Source organism: Callospermophilus lateralis, chromosome 17 (genome assembly GCF_048772815.1).
Source record: "Callospermophilus lateralis isolate mCalLat2 chromosome 17, mCalLat2.hap1, whole genome shotgun sequence".
Lineage (NCBI taxonomy): Eukaryota > Metazoa > Chordata > Mammalia > Rodentia > Sciuridae > Callospermophilus > Callospermophilus lateralis.
This window is the reverse complement of record NC_135321.1, coordinates 36866891-36887222: the sequence shown is the minus strand read 5'-3', so window position 1 is coordinate 36887222 and position 20332 is coordinate 36866891. Positions and strand designations below refer to the sequence as shown.

The 20332-nt window shown below is 33.3% G+C and overlaps 1 protein-coding gene across 7 annotated transcripts in view; it reads right to left on the bottom strand.

The window, feature by feature from the left end:
- The window catches only part of Nol4 (nucleolar protein 4), a 310075-nt gene that overhangs the window by 81313 nt on the left and 208430 nt on the right, over positions 1–20332 (bottom strand). For 4 of the 7 annotated variants that reach the window (XM_076836804.2, XM_076836805.2, XM_076836806.2 and 1 more), the window contains one exon: positions 1276–1455. In XM_076836804.2, coding sequence (XP_076692919.1) covers positions 1276–1455 — 180 coding nt within the window. Of the gene's footprint in view, positions 1–343; positions 536–1275; positions 1456–20332 lie in introns of all 7 variants that reach the window. The other 3 variants (XM_076836802.2, XM_076836803.2, XM_076836807.2) reach the window with 1 other exon arrangement.

Below are 20332 nucleotides of genomic sequence, written 5' to 3'. Positions count from 1 at the left end.
TTCAGCAGTGTCAGGAAGGGAGCCACCCCAAAGGAGATGCTGGTTCTCCCTGGGGCTTTACTTGTATCACCCTCATTTTTTTCTGTGACATGGTACCATGGGGTCCTGTGAGCACTGGTCTCACAAGACATGCCTTTTTGAAATAAACAAAGGGAATAAAATAGTTCAGAAAGATGAAAAGGAGAAGGGGGGGAATAAAACAAACGAGTGAACAGAAACCCCTTTGACCTGACATCATGGAGAAAAAAAAAAAAAAGACACTAAGATGATAAAAAAAATAGTGTCATGGTTTACATGTGGGATTTGGATGGAATCTAGGGCTGTGTTTTAATTCAGAACTCACCATCTCAAAACCACTTCTTTTCATCCGCCTGCAGGACTTGAGGTAAGTACGTATACGTTTTCTGGCACGCTCTTGGTACTCAGGGAATTGTCGCCTGCATGAGTCAATGATAGCCTGGATCTTTTCTTTGGGCTGCTTAGAGATTGGGACCATTCGGTCCAAGTTTTCATCTACAAACAGCCTGACAAACATCTGTTGGCAAGAGGGAGACAGAGGAGAAGGGTTTGGAGGGCTGCTCTCTTCTGTTCCTAGCTTCCTGTCTTGATTACCGATAGGAAAATATTCTTTTCTGGTTTATGCACTGGAGAACTTTGCAATGGAAAGCCAGAAATTTTAAGCAAACACTCTTTAAAAGATTTTTTTTCTAAATGGTTGGAAATTTTAAAAACCGAAAGAGAGAAAGAGAGAAAGGCAGACAGACAGACAGACAGAAAAGAATAGACTATTATGTAGGAGAAAAAAAAATCAGGAAATAACAGTAGACTGTGACAGTTGAGCACCCCATTAAATTCTCTATTAACAATAAATACGACTGTTCCTACGCTGCACAGTGGACTAATCTCTGAAAACAAACAATTGATTCTTGTCATGCATAATTAGATAAACTAGGAAAGGAAAAGAGGTCACAGGACGGACAGGCGTACTCAGCCAAGGACAAAGCGGGGTCTCCCTTCGTCCACTGGGTAAACATGCATACTCACACAACACAATTCCAGTTTTTCAGCTCACATTTGGCTTTAAAAATTCTAAACAAAACACAGCAATTCTGGTGTCTGGTTGGCAAAGAGTGTTTCCTGTACTTTTTTAAATCCTTCTGCAAATTAAACAAACACGTCTCTAAAATATCCACATTGACCAACAGGCAACACCACGAAAGTGAAATGGGAAAAAAAAAAAAAATCAAACCACACTGCGAGCGTGGCAGGACTCACATTAAAAGCTTTCAGCCGTTCTGCTTCGACACCATCCGTCTCGTTAACTTTCTCAGAATCATCATGGTCATCGTGGTCGTCTTCGTCCTCTTCCCCCCTGTTGAGTGACAGGTCCTCAGCGCCTCGGTCTACACTCTCATTTTTGCCAGACTCATAGCTTGAGTAACTATGGGCAGGAGACTGAAAAGAAAGGGTGACATTGCTGCTTTTAAATTCATTGAACACGTTTACAAATTTTATGCTTTATTTTTAATTCCGCTGTGGCTCAAAAAAATCTTGTCTTGGTGTTGATAGCACCAGCACTGTGGCTATTTTAATTTAAATCCCAATTAACTCAAGTGAAAGTAAAAATGCATTTTCCTCCTCTTGCCCAGTCATGTTTTAAGGGCTCAATAGCCACATGGAACATTTCCATCATCGCAGAAAGTTTTATTGAACTTAGCTCTTCAAGAGCAATTACTGTTTCCAATCAATATTTATATTCCCCAAAAGATGCAATCTGTAATTAATTTTACAGGAGAATCATTAAATCACATGTTATTCGAAGTAGATCTGGCCTCAGAGCATAGTCAGTCTAATTGTGTTAGTATTCTTTGAATGGATAGTGATATTAGAAATACTAATTATAAGATGCTTTAAAAGCAGTCTATAAGTTTTCTGTGGTTCTCAAAAGGGCATTTGATTTTGATTTAGAAAAAGAAAATCATTTTTCTTTCTAATTGTCTGTTAAATTTAGTCCTTCTGTATCCCAACACTATATCACATAACGAATTCAAAGCAAGATCAATTAAATAATAGCTCAGAAAATTCAATGTAAAAATCATTAAACATCTGAAATTTTAAAATATTTCAACATTTCTTTTCACATATAAATAGTTAATGGCTTTCATGGAAGTCTAATGATAAGAATTTATATGCGTTTCTATATATAAATGGTACCATTTAATAATACACGTAAACTGACTTTGATTGTTTTTTATTTGGGGATTACACATACTCAAGATACTTCCATATTTCCTTTTAGGACCTCTGAGTGAGTTTGGGAGAAGTGACCTGGAAGTAAAGGGAGTCCAGGTGTATGGGTGTGGTAAGGAACTTGATTTAGCAGTGTACAGCATAACAATGCACTGTTTTATATTACCTCTTTGAGTCCATGTTAATCAAAAACTATCAAAGCATATTGTAGGTACCTTTGATAAGATGCTAAACTAAGATGTAAGATAATTTAAAGAGAAGTTATGATGAACTTTTTTATTAACTGATGTAGAAATGTTTTATGAGATATCAAATAATGAAGAAATTGTGTGAGACACAGAAAAGAAAGAAACGTAGGAGCAGGGTACATCTAGACTGTTGGCTCCCTTAATTTTCACAGCAACCCAGTGCAGAGATATCACCTTCCCAGTTCTACAGATAAGGAAATTGCTTCAGAAAGGCTGAATAAACTCTTCTCATTCGGATAATGATGAAACCACTATATGAATCTAGCTCTGCCTGAAGCCAAGAGTGGTGGAATAAGAAGTTTATACAAATTACACTTTTTTGGTAAGTGTATGGGCATGTGTGTGTGTGTGTGTGTGTGTGTGTGTGTGTGTAATTGAAGGAAGAATACAAAATATTTACAGGTTAATGTACATGTTGATATGAAAACAAAATGATTTTAAGTGAAATCACCTTCAACTATTACTCCTCCTAAATAAATTAGATGCATTATTTCTATTTTCTTTTACAATAGTAGCCTGCAATTTTTTGATTTTTAAGTAAGAAGCATTATCACTTGCTGTAAGATTTCCACAGATCATATGATATAATTAAATAATTTATTTTTACTGAACCTTGTTGTTTCAATTAGAGAAAAGATACACTTATCAAACAGATAAAGAGGTTTCCTTTTATTTTTACCTTTTACATTTTTATTAGTGTTATACATAATAGTGACTTCATTTTGACATATTCATAAATAAGTGTAATATAATTTACTCCATTTCAATCCCCAATACTTCCCCAATTTTACTCTTCTCATTACTCCTATCCTTCACCTTCCTCCTCCCTCCTGCTGAACCCCTTCCTCTACTTTACTGTTTGAACAGGTTTTCATTCCTTTTTTTTTCTTTGTTTTGGTACCAGGGATTGAACCCAGGGAATTTAACCACTAAGTCACATCCCCAGATAATTTTTTAAAATTTGACACAGGGTCTCATTAAGTTGTTGAATCTGTCTTTGAACTTTCGAGATTCTCCTGCCTCAGCCTCCCAAAAGGCTGGAATTACAGGTGTGCACCACCACACCCGGTTGAACAGGTTTTCCTTAAAGAAAATATCTATAGAAGTAAATAGTGAATAGATTTTTTTCAATTTGTGGAATTAACATAATCTGGCATAAAACATGTTTTAATAATAAAATATATTTAAGAGAATAAACTCAATGAATGATAATAATGATAAACTTTTAAGACTAACATTAAAGCAAAAGAATTTCTAAAAAAAAAACCCTTTTATCTATGTCAATCATTTTTTTCCCCTCAAGAAACTTTTATTGAGAATGATCATACATTTGGTATCATGCTAAGATAGTATGCCACAGAGCGAAATTTATTCAACAATTATTTATTGGACATCTATTCTGTGCCAGGCATTATTCTAAGTCTTCTACATATATAATTTATCTCACTAACAATATCTTGGCTAAGTAACTTCCCTAATGTCACACAGCTAGTAAATGAAATCAGGATTTGAACTCATGCAGTTTGACTCTAAATGTATTGTCTTAAACCTATTCTTTTCTTTGTCTAGACAATGACTGCTTATGAGGCTATTGTTAGAGTATCAGTAGAAATCCATTCCCAAAATTCTGTATTTCTTGACAACAACTTGTAAAATAGAAGATCCCTTGGGATAAGATATGCTAAACCAATTCTATCATCTAAATGTTAACTATGGATATGTTTTACAGATATTCATTAAATACATCCTGAGAAACTCTAAAAGAAGTTACATATTTTATATGGATTGGAGGCAATATCACATCCAGATTTAACATCCACATAATTGAACATCATAGCAGAACTGGTATAAATATTTTAGTATATATATTATAAATGATTTTGAATTACATGGATCCTAATAATAATAAAACGGTAGTGTATCTTATGGTAAACTTTATATATCAACCTGACTGGATCACAGAGTGCCTGAATATTTGATTAAAGATTATATCTAGGTGTGTCTGTGTGGAGGTTTCTGGATAAGATTAGCATTTGAATTTGTGGATAGTAAAGCAGATTGACTTCCCCAATGTGAGTGGATAACATCCAATCCTTTGAGTCAAGAATAGGGCAAAAGGCAGAAGAGAAAGTCAAAATTCATCCATTCTGCTTGCTTGAGCTGAGACACACCAAGACCTCTACACTATCACACCATTGGCTGCTCTAGTTGTCGGGTCTTGAGACTGAGACTAAACTATTCCACTGGCAGATCATGGGGCTTCTCAATCTTAATTACATCTCTCACTCTGTAAACTCCTACTCTTACTGGTTCTGACTAATACAATATATTGTCTAAAATATAAAGCAACTAATTAAAGATCAGAAAATTTAATTTACGGAGCTAGTCTCAGACACTGAGCAAAGCAGTAGAGAAATTAAGCAGGGTTCATCATTCATGGCTAGTGATATAGAATTTCATGTGTTTCACAGTAAGGGTCCATGGGAGTTAAAAGGAACGAGAGGTTGAATTTCAGAACCAGAGTGGTTTGCAAGAGGGGAAAGAAAAATGTGCAAGAGGAAGCAAATGCCAATCGAGACCCTTACACAGACATAGATCATAGCATTAGGGTGTCGAGACCAAGAGGCTTTGTTGTGATTTTTTGTTGTTGTTAGCCCAATATCTTTGCCTTCAGAAATAACTTCTGCTAGACCAGATGAAAACTGTCAACCCTATGGTACAACTTTCCCTTTGCAAGGCATGTGTTTTAACTTTGTCTCTAGATGAAGAGAGCTTCTCTGAGACTGAGATCAAGCTGAATCCACAAAGATAAGTAGTACAAAAGAGTCCCAAGGACATCTTTGCACCCAGATACAACAGTTGCTACTAAAGTTCAGCCCTGACCCTTTAGCTGTGTGATATTATACATCTTCCATCTACTCAACCCCACTTTTATTTATTTACTTATTTATTTATTTTTGCTTAAATTCTAAGTTTCATTTACCTTTGGGTCTAGAGTGGGACAGAAACCAATCATTATAAGATCAGATTAACAATATATATTTCACACATGACAATGAAAATAAAAGGATGATAGCATTTCTATAAACAGAAATATCAAACCTCAAATTTATCAACAAAAGAAAGCCCTTGTGAATGACCTCTACAATGAGAAATTTTAAGTAGGCAGTATTTTAAATGTCTCTGTGAAATACTAATATATAAAACACATAGTATAAAGATCACACTAAAATATTACAACTGTATAATCAGAAGAGGCATAATAAAACTAGAGCAGATCACTGACCTTAAAAATGAAGTCAAGTTTTACAAATCATCATATTTTTACAGCTCAAATCATTAACAAGGTGGAATAATCCAATAAAATATAAGGGATACATTTGGAAAGTTTGATAGCTTTTAAAATATAAATATATTAAGTATGCTTTTAGATGGCAATGGGCAATATTTGAAAAATGTTGTAATACTCATCTGAATTCAAACATGGTGTCTAATTCATTTTTTCTATATGCCAATGTAGTTGTCTGCTATATATAAAACTATTTGGAACCAGGAAGGATTTATAGCCCTGGTGACTCAAGGTAAAGAAAGCCCAATTTGCAGATCTATGAATAATCAGGATATAAATCTGAAACATGTTCAATTTTTTTAACCACTATAATATAAACTGAAATTGAATTCTACTTTTCAAGTGGAATAACATTCTTTTCCTTTCTTATTGCTTAAGATCTACTCTTTAAAACAAATCAGATTAAACTCATTGTATACAAAAATTTCCAGTTTCTGCCAAGTAATATGGCCCAAGACTATAATCCCAGCAACTCTGGAGACTGCAGCAAGAGAATCATGAGTTAAAGTTCACAGCAAGGAGTTTGCCTTGGGTCTCAGATGAGACTTTGGATTAGAACTTTTGGGCAGTACTGAAACTGTTAAGACCATGGGACTCTTGCAGATAAACTAAATGCATTTGCATTGGGAGATGGGCATGAGCTTCTGGGGTGCAGGGGTAGAATGTTGTGGTTTGGATAGGGAGTGGTCCCCAAAAGCTCTTTTGTTAATACAGGAGTATTCAGAGGTAAAATGATTGGATTGTGAGAGCCATAACCTGATTAATTCATTTCAGTTTGAATGGACTATATGGTAACTGTAGGCAAGTAAGGCATGACTACAGAAGATGGGTCACTGGTGGAATGCTCCTGGAAGGGTACATCATCCCTGCAGCCCCTTATGCCTTCCCTCCCTCTCTGCTTTACAGCCACCATGAGACGAACTGCTTTCCTCTGTCCTGTCCTTCAACTCTGATGTACCGCCTCACCTTGGGCCCAGCACAATGGACTTAGCCGACTCTGGGCTAACCCTTTTTGAAACCATGAGTCAAAATAACTTCCTCCACTAAGTTGTTCTTGTCAGATTTTTTGGTCACAGTGATTAAAAGCTGACTAACACACTAGATTTACACATGTATTTTCCTTCAAACTAATCTGAGGTGGATCAACACTTATCACTCTACCTTTTCCCTCACAATATCCAAAACATGTTCTCTATAGATCAGCATTTAAAACTGCTTGTAGTCTCCCTTTTTCTACAAAACTATTTTTTTAATGGAGAGATGTTAGAATTAAAGTGATATAAACTCATCAGTCCTCAAATAACCCAGCTAAAATATGACTATCATTTACCTCATAAACTGCTTTGCCTAAATAAGAACTTTAGATGATCATGACCTTGAAACTCGCATTTCAAGGACAATTATTTTCTTATTCAGGTATAAATCTAAAAACTCCAAATGAGTTAAAAAAATTAAACAACCACAATTTAATGCAAAATACAGACCTACTTATCCTCCAAACACAGCTGTTGGTTTAAGGGGAGAAGGCTAGATGATTGTCTTATTTACATAATCTACTTGCTCCTCTTATGTTAAAGTATGACTTTCCTTAGCAAGAACCTTTCTGAGAATACATTTGCACTTCTATTTTCTTACATATTCCACTGTCATAGAACTGCCATCTCTGGACCTTAAAAATTTCCCCTTGGAACAAAGCTGAATCTGTTTGCTTTCACTGTGGTTGGAGCCTAGGACAGCTTAGACTGCAATACCATAGTGTTTAGTATGAGACACAGTTGGGGATGGGAGCCTTTCCTATGTATAAAGCTAATGGAAACAAAGGAAGTATTTATTTACTCTTTATGCCTTACATAAGAAATGAAAACATGAATTCAGTACCACACAGGCATGATTCAATAATATGCTTTGTGATAAGTCTGCCACAGCACCCATAGTAAGGTATTATGCAAGTTAGTTTCTATGTCCATCCTGAGAATTACTTAAGGGTGAGATCATTTAGCCATCAGACTTTTGTTTTTATGACATTTCATCATGCCAAACAAGTCATATAAATAATTTTTTGAATGAGTGACTCTATGCTTTGAAGTTTTACAGAAGCTAATTTGAATTAATTTTTAAATAACAATTTTAAAAATTATCTTAATTACTTAAAAAAATATCAGGTATTTGTGACAGAATTCACTTGCAATCCTAGCATCATTTAAAGACTCTGTATGCCTTCAGATATAACACAAAATAAAGCACACAGCACCACTCAAGAAGCTAGCTCACCCAAACAGAACAAAAGGAACTTCAGTCTGTAAACAGTGCCTCTCAACATGTACCTGATGGACTAGCTCCAGAGAACAAACTGAATCAGACACTATGGAGCTGAGTCCAGCAATCTGTGTTTTGATATACCCTTCATAGACTTCTGGTGAATAATGACGTTTGAGAACCCTTCATCAGCAGATACCTTGCATATGTTGGAAATATAATGGATAGAGGAATAAGTTAAATGACACCAGGTAGTACATAGGCAAATCCAAGCAAGATAGAAAACAATGTGCAGGACAATTGACCTTGATCTACAATAATTTAGATGATCTAGGGGGAAAAAAAAGACACATTAAAGAAAATTTAAGAGACATAGTAAAACAAAATGTGTAGGAATTTGATAATGATTCACATAAACTCAATTCAAAACAAGATATTTTTGGAGAAAAGTAGTAATATTTTATCATGACTATTAGATGGGGCTATTAGATAATAAGACAGTTATTATTAATTTTGTTAGCTATGATAGTCTAACATTTAGATAAATATTAAGGCAAAAAGTCTGTATTTGTCAGAGATACAAGTTGAAGTATGAAGGCATAGGATATCACAGATGCCTGGGATTTACTTTAAAGTCCTCACTATAAAAAAAGAAAAATGAGCAAATGTAGAAAAATCTTATTTACTGTTGAATTTGGTTGGGGCATTAATTATTTTTGTATTGTTTTATTTATTTTAAAATAAAATTTATGTTTTCAAAATAATACACTTGAGTTCATAAATTATATTTGGTTCCCTTCTCTTTTGAGTATTTTTGTCATGACTTTCATTCATTCCACAACATTCAAGAGGAAGTACCACTTCTTGCTCAGAGCATGTTCTAGGGTCATAGGATTGGATGGCTCAAATTTTGCTGAACCCTGAAAGTTATAAAATTTGAAGAGTGAGTTCTTTTGAAGCACTAGATGTCAAAGTGAATATTCATCAGAAATGAGAAAAATTACAGCAAGTGTCAAAATTTTAAAAGACTATCAATTCCACATATATCACAAAGTGAAAAAAAATTATAATATTTTATATATTCAATAATTTGCTGGCCCAACACTATAATACTTTTCTCTTTCCATCTTTCTTCATTGCATACTTTTTTGTTTTTTTTTCTTTGTGTGACAATAATTTTGTAATATACTCTATAGGGAGAATAGAAAAATGATTCAGTTTATCATGTCTGAGGAAATGTGTCTTTTATTGTTGAGAGTTTAGAAATGTTTTCTGTGCTCTTCAAATTCATCAAAATCATGCAGACTGTTAAATTGTCTTCAGTTTTGGGAAAGCTTTAATCAAGTTCCTTTCATTACAAAACTGTGACATTTTAGGACATCTCAAGTTTTCCTGAGCAGTGAACTAATGTCTTCATTAAAGTGCCTTTCATGAGTTCATGTTTTTTCATCAATACCGGTATCTTCAGTCAAATCCAACATGCAACATAAATCTTCTCCCAGCATGTTACTATATAGTGCATTTCTCTTCATTAATTGTCTTATTTCTTCCTCCTAAAGAACTGCTAACTTCATGTGATCTGTAAGTTTTTGCAGTAAGTCACTTAGTGTCAGAATAATGTCCTTTGGCTTCACAGTTCACCTTTGTTAATCTTTTTTCACATACCATTACTGTTTTTATTTTAATGTCCTCTCAATTCCTTATTAAATAAAGACAACAAGATGATACTGGCCTCATACATTTCAAATCAGGAGTCTGTAATTTCTCACTATTTTTTTTTCCTCCCACAAGGTTCAAATTGCAGTTTCATGTCACATCCCACTGCATGAATGGTCCAGAGGATCTCTCTCTCTCTCTGTCCTAATGCTTAACAACTTCCCGTGAATCTACAATTAATTATTTATATAACTATGGATGGTATTAGGTATCTAGTAATTTATTCACTATTTTGTATGTTTTCCCATTTTTTTCTGGAGAAAATAACAAAGTTTTATTGAAAGATACTATCAAAGAGCAAAATAAATGAAGAAATGCTTTGCTGATATGTAAGGGCTTCTATGAGGAAAAACGGCATCAGTTTCTCTAAGTTCATCTGAGTGCAATGCCATTCTTCTCACAACACTGGTTTGTTTTTCATATGCATTAACAAGCTATCTCTAAATGTATGTGAAAGTGCTTTCCCATTTTTTTTTAGATTCACTTAAGAAATGTTAAATAAGTTTATTTTGACATTTTTCAAGAGCTTGTCCAAAAAAAAAGATCAAGTTTAATTACTTTGAATATTCCCATGAACTTTCTGTTTTTGAAAATCACTCTTTTCATCATAATCTGGAAAAGGAAATTCTTTCATTTAATAACTTTTAAATGAAAGTTACTTTTTTGAGAGAGTGAGCTTCAGAAGGATTCTGAACATTTTTTTTCAAGCTTGTTTTTTGATGTGTTGGTTGGCTACAGCAGAGGGCCTTTAATTTGGGCATGCATAATACTCACTCCCAAGGATTTGCTAAACACAAATTGTTGGGCACATTTGGTAGGTCAGAAGCTGGGCCCATGAGTTTTGATTTCTAGTAAGAGCTCAAAGGATGCAGATGCTGCTCATCTGGTAAACTCACTTGGAGTAGCTAGGACATTTGTATCTAATCTGCATGCCATCCAAATAACCATGGCCATTATGAGTCTCTGGAATAACCTTGACCTCTGGAGTTCTTAATATATTTAATCCATTCTAAAACTCCAAATATACAATGTTTATCTTGTTCAGAATATTAACAAGCAAAATTGTATACATGACCACTAGTTTTCAAATAAACTTGCTAGCATCTCCTCTCAGTTTGTCAATTATTCTTATTTTCCCATAAGGTGTTTGAAAATAACTTATTTTTGCATTAGTATTCTGTTGAATCTCTGTAAGTAATAGTCTGTCAAGATTATGAGGGAAAAACTCTCCATTTTTATTAAGCACTATTGAATGAAATTAATTCATCCTAAAAGGTCAGAGATATCATAATACTTATTAAAATAAAATGAAACTGCTGCTGACATTTGGATGTGCTTTGTGGACTAAATGTGTTTTTCTTCGCTGTTCATTTTGTCTTCCCTTTGCTCTGTTCTTTTCTGTTTTAAAGGATCATGAATCCTGACATCATCCCTATCTAGTTTGCTATCATTTTCCTCGTCTACATTTTCCTGACAATGGTCACTCCTTTATTTCAATTTTGTCCATCAGAATTTTACATTTTTAACAATGAAGAATGTTTAACATATTTATTAGATTTTGAAGCTTGTGCCTGTCTTTTACTCTTTGTTTTTGGCTTCCTTTATGTGTAAATTATAGGATGACTAATAATTCTAAAGAAAAAAATATGTTATTATATAAATTAATATACAATATAAATGTTAATAAATACAATATAAATGTTATTATATAAACATAATAATAATATATATAAAATATATAATGTTAATTAAGGACTCTACACTTTTAAATGACATCTATGCTATTTTGAACTGTATTATTAAAATAGCTTTATATCACATAACATAGTTATTGATAAACCTATACAGAAGTTTTCTTACTAGAAAATTTAAATTTTAAAGCCATGTCATATGTCAATGACAATTTTATATGCTGATATGGTTTGAATGTGAGGTGTCCCCCAAAAGCTCACATGTGAGAGAATGCAAGAAGTTGTTTCTGAAAAGAAATGTCTGGGCCACAAGAACCTTAATCCAATCAGCATATTAACCACCTGATGGGATGTATATTTATATCTGGTGAGTAGAGTCTCTTTGTTTTCTGATCATCGTGTGAACTGGTTCTTTCTGCCACACTCTTCTTCCTTGATGCTCAGACTCACCTCAAGCCCAGAGGAATGGGGTCAGCCTTCTATGGACTAAGACCTCAGACACAGTGAGCCCTCAAATAAACTTTTCCTCCTCTACAGTTGTTCTGATTGAGTCTTTTAGTCACAGCAGTGAAAAAGCTGACTAAAACATATGCCATTTCTTCTGGAACTGCTAGGCATCATATGGACAGGTTCTATGTTTGCCGCAATGTGCTAAGAGAAGTATAAGTGAGATGCATAAAATCTGACTTCGCATACAGTTTCTTTCATACCTGCTATAGGTTTGTGTCATGCAAATACAAGGAGTCAGATAAAGTCTAACATGACCTCCCTACCATAATGTGTTGCTTTGCAATAGGCCCATTCACTATAGGATCAAGAAACCAGGAACTGAATCCTCTGAAATCATAAGCCGGAATAAACCTTTTCTCTGTTTCTAAGTTTATTATCTCAGGTATTTGTTGCAGGAAATGAAAACTTACTAACACCATGAAAAGAAAATCTTTTTGTTTTACACATGCACTCATTGGAAAGATGTTCTACATTCTAAACTATTGCTGAAAATACTTTAATCTTTGTGTCTCCTATCTCCATTTCTCACATACTTTGGTGCCAGGAATAACAACACATGTTCACTTTAGGAGCTGTGGTTGTGAACACCTTCATAATATGCTGCCAGGCACATTTGGGGTAGCAGTATTCCTGGAAGATCTTTCTATATTGGCATGGTTAGCAGTAACTCAAATGCACCAGGAAGTGATCATGAATCTCGTCTTTTTTTTTTTTTCCATTGTTTTGTACAAAATAGTTTAAGTATAAAGGTTTTACAGTTTATCTTTTACAATTGGGATCATGATTAAATGAGAAGAAAACTGGACACTATTCAGAGCTATTATACCTGAAACTGATAACAACAATAAAATTTTGAATTGATTTCTATTTGTAGAAAAGAACAAACTTTAGTTTACTCATGAGAATTGCATTTTATAAAATCAGGAAGCACTTCCATTTTGGGGAATGCAAGTAAGTGATGTTGGGTGATAAACAGGTGTAGGGACAGTCACTAATGTTCAGTTTTCATGTATTTCCACCAGGCAACTTCAATAATGCAATTTGGGAAACTGTTCTTGGCTCAGAAAATTGTAAGTGTGATTCTCTGCCCCTCTCAAATATTACTTTATTTAAATACTTTCTTTATGTTATAATCTTTCAGCCATCTAGAACTAAAACTCCTGAATACTACAAACATAAAACCCTTTGATGATAAAATTGATATTTAAACTGAAAAAAATTTTTAGTCCACAGATTAATTTATAATATATTACAAGTTCTAAAGATAGCATAAATATAAAAATAACTCCTGTAAGTCAACAAAAAAAACTTAAATAATTTGAGTAATTGTTTGACTTGCGAACTCTCAAGACTTGACTTGTGTCAAGTCTACCACTTGAAGCACAGTGGTAGAGTGATTGCTTAGCTTGTGAGAGGTCCTAGGTTCAATTACCAGAGTGCAAAAATATATAGATGAATAAAATCTTCTATAAATAAAAATAAATATTAACTTGAGTCAACATTTCTCCAAAGATAATATACAAATGACCAATAAGCATCTAAAAAGACACTCAACATTGCTAATCATCAGAGAGATGCACATCAAAATCACAATATTACCTCACGCCTGTGTTTATAGTACAGTTAATATAAAAACAAAGAAAAACAAAAAATAACACACATTAGCAATGATATGGAGAAGCTGGAGCCCTTGTGAACTGTTGGTGAGATAGTAAAATGGTGAAATTCTTAGGGAAACAGTATGGCAGTTTCTCAAGAAGTTAATCATAGGGTTAGCATAACATCCATTAATTTTACTTCTAGGTATATATTCAAAAAGATTGAAAGCAGGGTCTCAAAGAAATATTTGCACCTCAATAATCAGAGTAGCACTATTTACAATAGCTGATAGCTTAAAGAAATGCAAATGCCCATGGATGGATGGATGGATGGATGGATTAATAAAATCTGATATATCATATAATGGAGTAATATTAACCCTTAAAAGGAGTAAAATCCTGTTGTCTTTAGAAAGGAAAAAATATATACTATAAATTGGTGAACTTTGAGAACATTATCATAAGCAAAAAAAAAAAGTCTGTCACTTTAGAACAAATAGTCTGTGATTCCCCTTATATGGGGTACCTAAAGAAGTAAAATTTCTACATGCAATAGAATGGTAGTTACCAGAGGGATGGCTAGAGACCAAGAGGAATACATGTTTAATGGGTTTAGATTGCTGGTTACACATGATGAAAAGGTTCTAGGGATCTGAGACATGACAATATAAATATGCTTAAACATGCACTTAAAATGGATAAAGTGGCAAATTTTATAACAATTTTTTTACCACAATAAAAAAATTACAAATGAAGCATTTTTATTTTTTAAAAATCCCACAATTTATATAAGAAAAAAATTGATCAAAGTCTATTATGTATATAAATTGACATATGACACTCTACTCCATAAATATGTATAATCAAACGTGTTAATCAAACATAAAAAAAAGTGTTCAAGAAGATGGAAATGTTAACTACTCTGATTTGATTATTGCAAACATGTATCATATTATCACAACAAACCCCATATATTTGCGTAATGAAAATAATAACAAACCAGATATCCAGCAATAAGATATCCAACAATTAAGGACTTCTGTTGTTCTTAACTATGTTGTATTTCTTTTTGCAACCCTGATTCCTTACAATACTGTGGGGTTATTTATTAAATAAATAAATATGGAAAAAAATGCCATCATGTCAAGCATTATCATTTTTCTCTCAATTCAAGTGGGGGTGCTGCTCTGTGGTTTATACTATTGAGATACCACTTTTGGATGGTGAGGTAGGAGAGAGAGGACAGTTGTCACTTTTCCTTTTATCTTATTAGATACAGTTTTTGAAGACAGAAGATCTCAGAGATAGTGCAAAGATACATTCAACACTACATAGGTAACAAATCATCTTAGACCTTAACATATATATGTCTAGGCAGACAGAAGAGAAACATGGGTCAGGCTCCACACACTGATGGGGTAGTGTATGGGGATGGGAGTAGGGTATAAACCATCATCCTAAAAGGGGTTTGGGACAACTGATCCTCACAACTCTCTTAACAGCACACATGCATAGTGTGCTAATGGTTTACTGAAGTTTTCTACCAAAGGGGGAAAAAATTGCCCCATTACCTGGGAATTCCACTTGGGAATAAAAGGTATACGTCAAAAACAACACATTTTATTTACGGTTACTACATACTTAGTTAATAGAATTAATATCCAATCTACTACATGCTTAATATGTGAAAGAACTGCTACTGAGAGAGTTTGATATATATATTTTACCCAATTTGTCAAGACATTTTTTCATTATACAAATGATGACAGAAATGTATGTAAGGAATGACATTTACAGTTTCTTTCAACCCCAAGATTCTATGATTACAGAACTTTTAAGAGGAAGAGCCTAATAAAGCATACGTTCTTAAAGCTTCTAGAGATTGTCAGTGATAATGATTTTACCTTTTATTACAAGGTTAGAATACACTATATTAGAGAAATCTTCTACCCAGTAAGTGAAAACACCCATCCCTGATGTAACTCTTCTTTCAGTTTCAAACACAATCATTAAAATTATTGGTTTGTATCACTCTGCAGTAGAGGTTCCAAAATGACAAATTCCATCTTTTAATATTTCAATTTAGTTTCCACAATTAAAATAATAAAAGGTAAATACAGGCCCCAGATCATGGTGGGTGGTCAAACACTGAAGCCATGCTGCCAGAGTTTCAATATCAACTCTGCCATTTACTCTCATTTTTCTCAATCATGAGTGTGACAGTATTTACTTCCTGGGGTCTTTGTGAAAGTGAACTGGACAACTACCAGGTAACACTGCTGTAGATAATCAACACAACGTGAAAGTCAATCACCATTGCTATGTTCTTATCACTACGGACAATGATGACGTGGCTTCAGGGTTTTATAAGTTGTCAGCATTTGTCCACGGACTATCTTGGTTTCAGCAATTCAATTCCCCAGTGCAATTTGTTATATGTGTGACCTTGAATAATTTATTTAACCTCTCTAAGCCTCAGGTCGTCCTTAAAAACAGAGATAATCAAAATATCACATTATACACGATAAGTACGCATAATTTTATTTATCAATTAAAAATGGAAGATAGTAACACTACCCATCTCATGGGATGAAAAGAATATACAAATGAGATAGTGTTTAAGACCAAAAGTGGATTGAGAATTGTTTCCCAAAGAGGAAAATACTACAATACATTAAAGTAGTGACTAACAGGAGGTCTACAATTAATTATTATAATTATTATAAAGGTTAGTTTTAAATCTTCCTAAACCATTTAAAGTAGCACACCTGAGTAGTTAACTTAGTCCAAAAAACTCACAGGTGATCATTGTGAGAGGGAGTTTTAGATAGCTGAGGACTTAGGCTTCTGCATGTCCACTGAGGCTGCCTGTACCCTCTGACTTCAGAGGAAATAAAATCCTCATGGTCATATGATTGCAGGTACCTGAATATCTTAACTTCCAACATTTGATTGCATTAAATGTAGTCAAATATTTTATATTTTGTTCATGCATATTTTAAAATGCTATAAGATTTATTTTATGTCATCTATTCAGAGAACAAAGCTTTCATGGTCTTCTTTACAACGTATTAATGGCTTATTGCTCATAGTTATGCCTGATTCTCAAAAATCTCCTTGTAGACACTCTAATTTGTTTTTTCTCTAGGCCAACATTAAAAAACCAATATAGCCTTGTCTTCCTCAGTACATCTTATTATAGTGAAGCATACCAAATGATACAATGTTGTTGTGTTAAATATAGTACAAATATTTTCATTTTGTAGCAAAGCATTTATATACACAGATGTTAGGTAATATTTCATCCATAATCTTTCTTTCCTGTATGTTAGGGCAGACATGAATATATGGAGGTAGATTTTAAATGAAGACAAAGCTCTGACTTCCTTAAGCTTTCTAAATTGGTGGCCTCAGCAACAGACTTGAAAAGATAATCATCACATAGCCAATGGTTAGTATCCACTTTTGTTTTACAAATAAATTGGGAAACAGATGTGTAGATGAATAAATAGTTACTGCAATTGATTTAAAACTTTTGATCAAATAAACTGCTTGGCTTTATAGAAAAATCCATCTTTAAGAATAAAAATTTTTGGATTTATTCTTAAGCCAAAACAAAATAAAACAAACAGAAAAAAGTGAGTGTGCTTAATACAGACTCTCTTTCTACTTATGTACATCTAAAGTACTTTGTGATATAAACTACTATTTTCCTTTATATTTATCAGATTGAAGTAATACTTGTTAAGTACAATAATTAAAGCTATTCAATATATTAATTAAAATCTACTAATGGTATTTTAGTAAGTTTTTAGTATTAAATCAAATAATATTTTACTTTATAAACACTATCTCATTTATATATCCTTTTCATCCTTTGAGGTAGGTAGTGTCAAAAGAATAACGTAAAGGTGTCAATTTACATGAAACAGGGTTGTCTAAATGGTATTCTGCCAAATAAAGAACCAAACTCAGAATTAACTAAGTTTATCTATTATTTCCACTGCAACTTGGATGCCTTACAGGTCTAGTCAGTTTTTTTTTTTTTTTTTCCCCGCCTCTGTGACTAAAAGATCTGACCTGAACAACTATAGAGGAGGAAAAGTTTATTTGAGGGTTCACAGTTTCAGAGGTCTTAGTCCATAGAAGGCCAGATCCATTTCTCAGGGCTTGAGATAAGGCTGAACATCATGATGGAGTGTGTGGTAGAGGGAAGCAGCTCATATGAATCATGGTGATCAAGAAGCAGAGAGAGACTCTACTCTCCAGATAAAAAATATATAACCTATATCTATGCCCCAATTCCCATCTCTTCCAGCCATACCCTACCACTTCAGTTAATCCAATCAGGAATAAATTCACTGATTAGGCTAAGGCTATAATCCAATCATTTCTCCTCCAAATCTTCTTGCATTGTCTCATACGTAAGATTTTGGGGGACACCACATCTAAACCATAACAAATAAAAACATTTTTCTCCAGCAAAAGAAATAAATATTGAATTAATTTTCTTCAGTTAGATCCTTATAAGCCATTTAGTTTATGATATTTCCATTAGAGCAATCAAAATGGACTAAACAGTCAGTAATGATTCCTATTTACAAAGTAAAACAAAGCTGGGTGCAATGGTGCGTGCCTGTAATTCTAGCAGCTGAGGAGGCTGAGGCAGGAGGATCACTATTTCAAAGTTAGCTTTAGCAATTTAAGAAGAAATTTAGTGAGACTCTGTCTCAAAATAAAGTTAATAATAATAAAAAAAGCTGGGGATGTGGCTCAGTGATTAAGTACCTTTGGGTTAAATCCCTGGTACAAAATTTTTAAAAAAGAAAGAAAAAAAGGAGAGAGAAAGTAAAAGCTAAATTAGTTTTAAACTTCTTGTTGTTTAACAAAAGGGCATTGATCTTTACAAGGGCATTAAAGTTTAATAAGGAATAAAATATAAAATTGTGGCTGTGACTTGCCATTCTACAGAAAGTTTATCATTGGTTCATATAAGCCTATTATGCCTCTTTAAATCATTCCCTGGGCTTGATTATATTACATATTAAGGCATAATAGTGTTCTGATCAATTTAAAGGATGTAAACATAATATTAACATTCATTATATATCTTAAATGAGAAGTAAGCACAGAATTTTACTTTCCTTGTTTTGTTTTAGATTAAGAAAGGAAATGAAAGAAATAATCAGGGGATTATGTGATATTTTGTTTAGAAAAAGCAAATATACTTTATGTTGAAAAATCATAATAGGTCCTTTGGTTATAAGTACATTTACTTATTTATGTGCATAAACTTACATAATAGATATAAGTAAGCAAGAACACATTTACTTGAAGAGCAAAGAAATTCAAAGAACTATCCAGATACTGTATAATGGAAACCTAACTAACATAAACTGAATATACACTCAGTAAGACCCGTTCCCTAAAGATATTAAAAAATTATTTTATAATGGATAATAAACTCTAATGTAAATTTTAAAACACTAAAACTTTAGAAGGAAACATAAGAAAAGTCTTTACCAATTTAGATTAAGCAAAGATTTCTGAGCTGCATCACCAAAGGTTTAACTCATAAAGGAGAAAATATTGATTAGATTTCATTAAAATTTTAAATTTTAGCTTTTTAAAAAGTACTGTTAATATAATGTAAACAGAAGCTGTGGGGTGAAGGAAAATATTCTCAAAGCATGAATCTGATAAGGACTGGTATCCAAAACATAGCAAGACCTATGAAAACACTATAATAAGAAACAACTCAGTAAAAATAAGCAGATATTTGAATAGACACTTAACAGGACATTTAGGATAGCAAATGAGCACATAAAAAGACAAAAACATTATTAGTCATTAGGAAAAGGCAAATTAAGACTCTAAAATGCCACTACACATCTGTTAGAAGGGACAAAACAAACAAATTGATTGCACCAGGGGCCAGTGAGGCTATAGAGTCACTGGAACACTCACAAATTTCTGTCAAGAATGCAAAATGGTATAGTCACTTTAGCAATGAGTTTGCCAGTTTTTTTTTTAAATGTAACACATATAAATAAAATTTTTAAAATTTCATACTTTGTTATTTACCCAAAAGAAAGGAAATTTGTGTTCATACAAAAGTCTGTTCATGAATGTTTACTGTGACTTTCTTCACATTTGTTAAACCTGGAGAAAACCCAAATGTCCTTCAACTGGTAAGTAAATAAGTTGTGGTATATTCATATAATGGAGCACTAATCAATAAAAAGGAACAAACTGTTGAGACATCATGAAACCACATGGGTGACTCTCCAATTAATTCTGTTAGGTGAGATAAAGCCAGACTCAAAAGGCTACTTACTGTGAGATTGAATTGGTAATGCTTCTAGAAAAGTCAGAATTATAGAGATTTAAAAAAAAAAAATTAGTGTTGTCGCCAATGGTTGGCAAGTAGGTAGGCATATACTAGAGAGATCAAAATGAGAATTTAGGAGGAAACTTTTAGCCAGTGCATCTTTTCTTAATCTTGATTTGTTGTTGTTACACAGCTATATATGTGTGTGTCAAAACATATGGCACTTTAGACGAAAATAGGTGAGTTTAACTGTATATAATGTACACAATAAAACATAGATTGAAAAATAATGCTAGGGCCTTGCCTTAGCTTTGGGGGAGTTGAAATGGAAGTGTTCATGACTGCAGCTTAGAAAAATAAGTCATATTGTAGTTGGGAAGTAA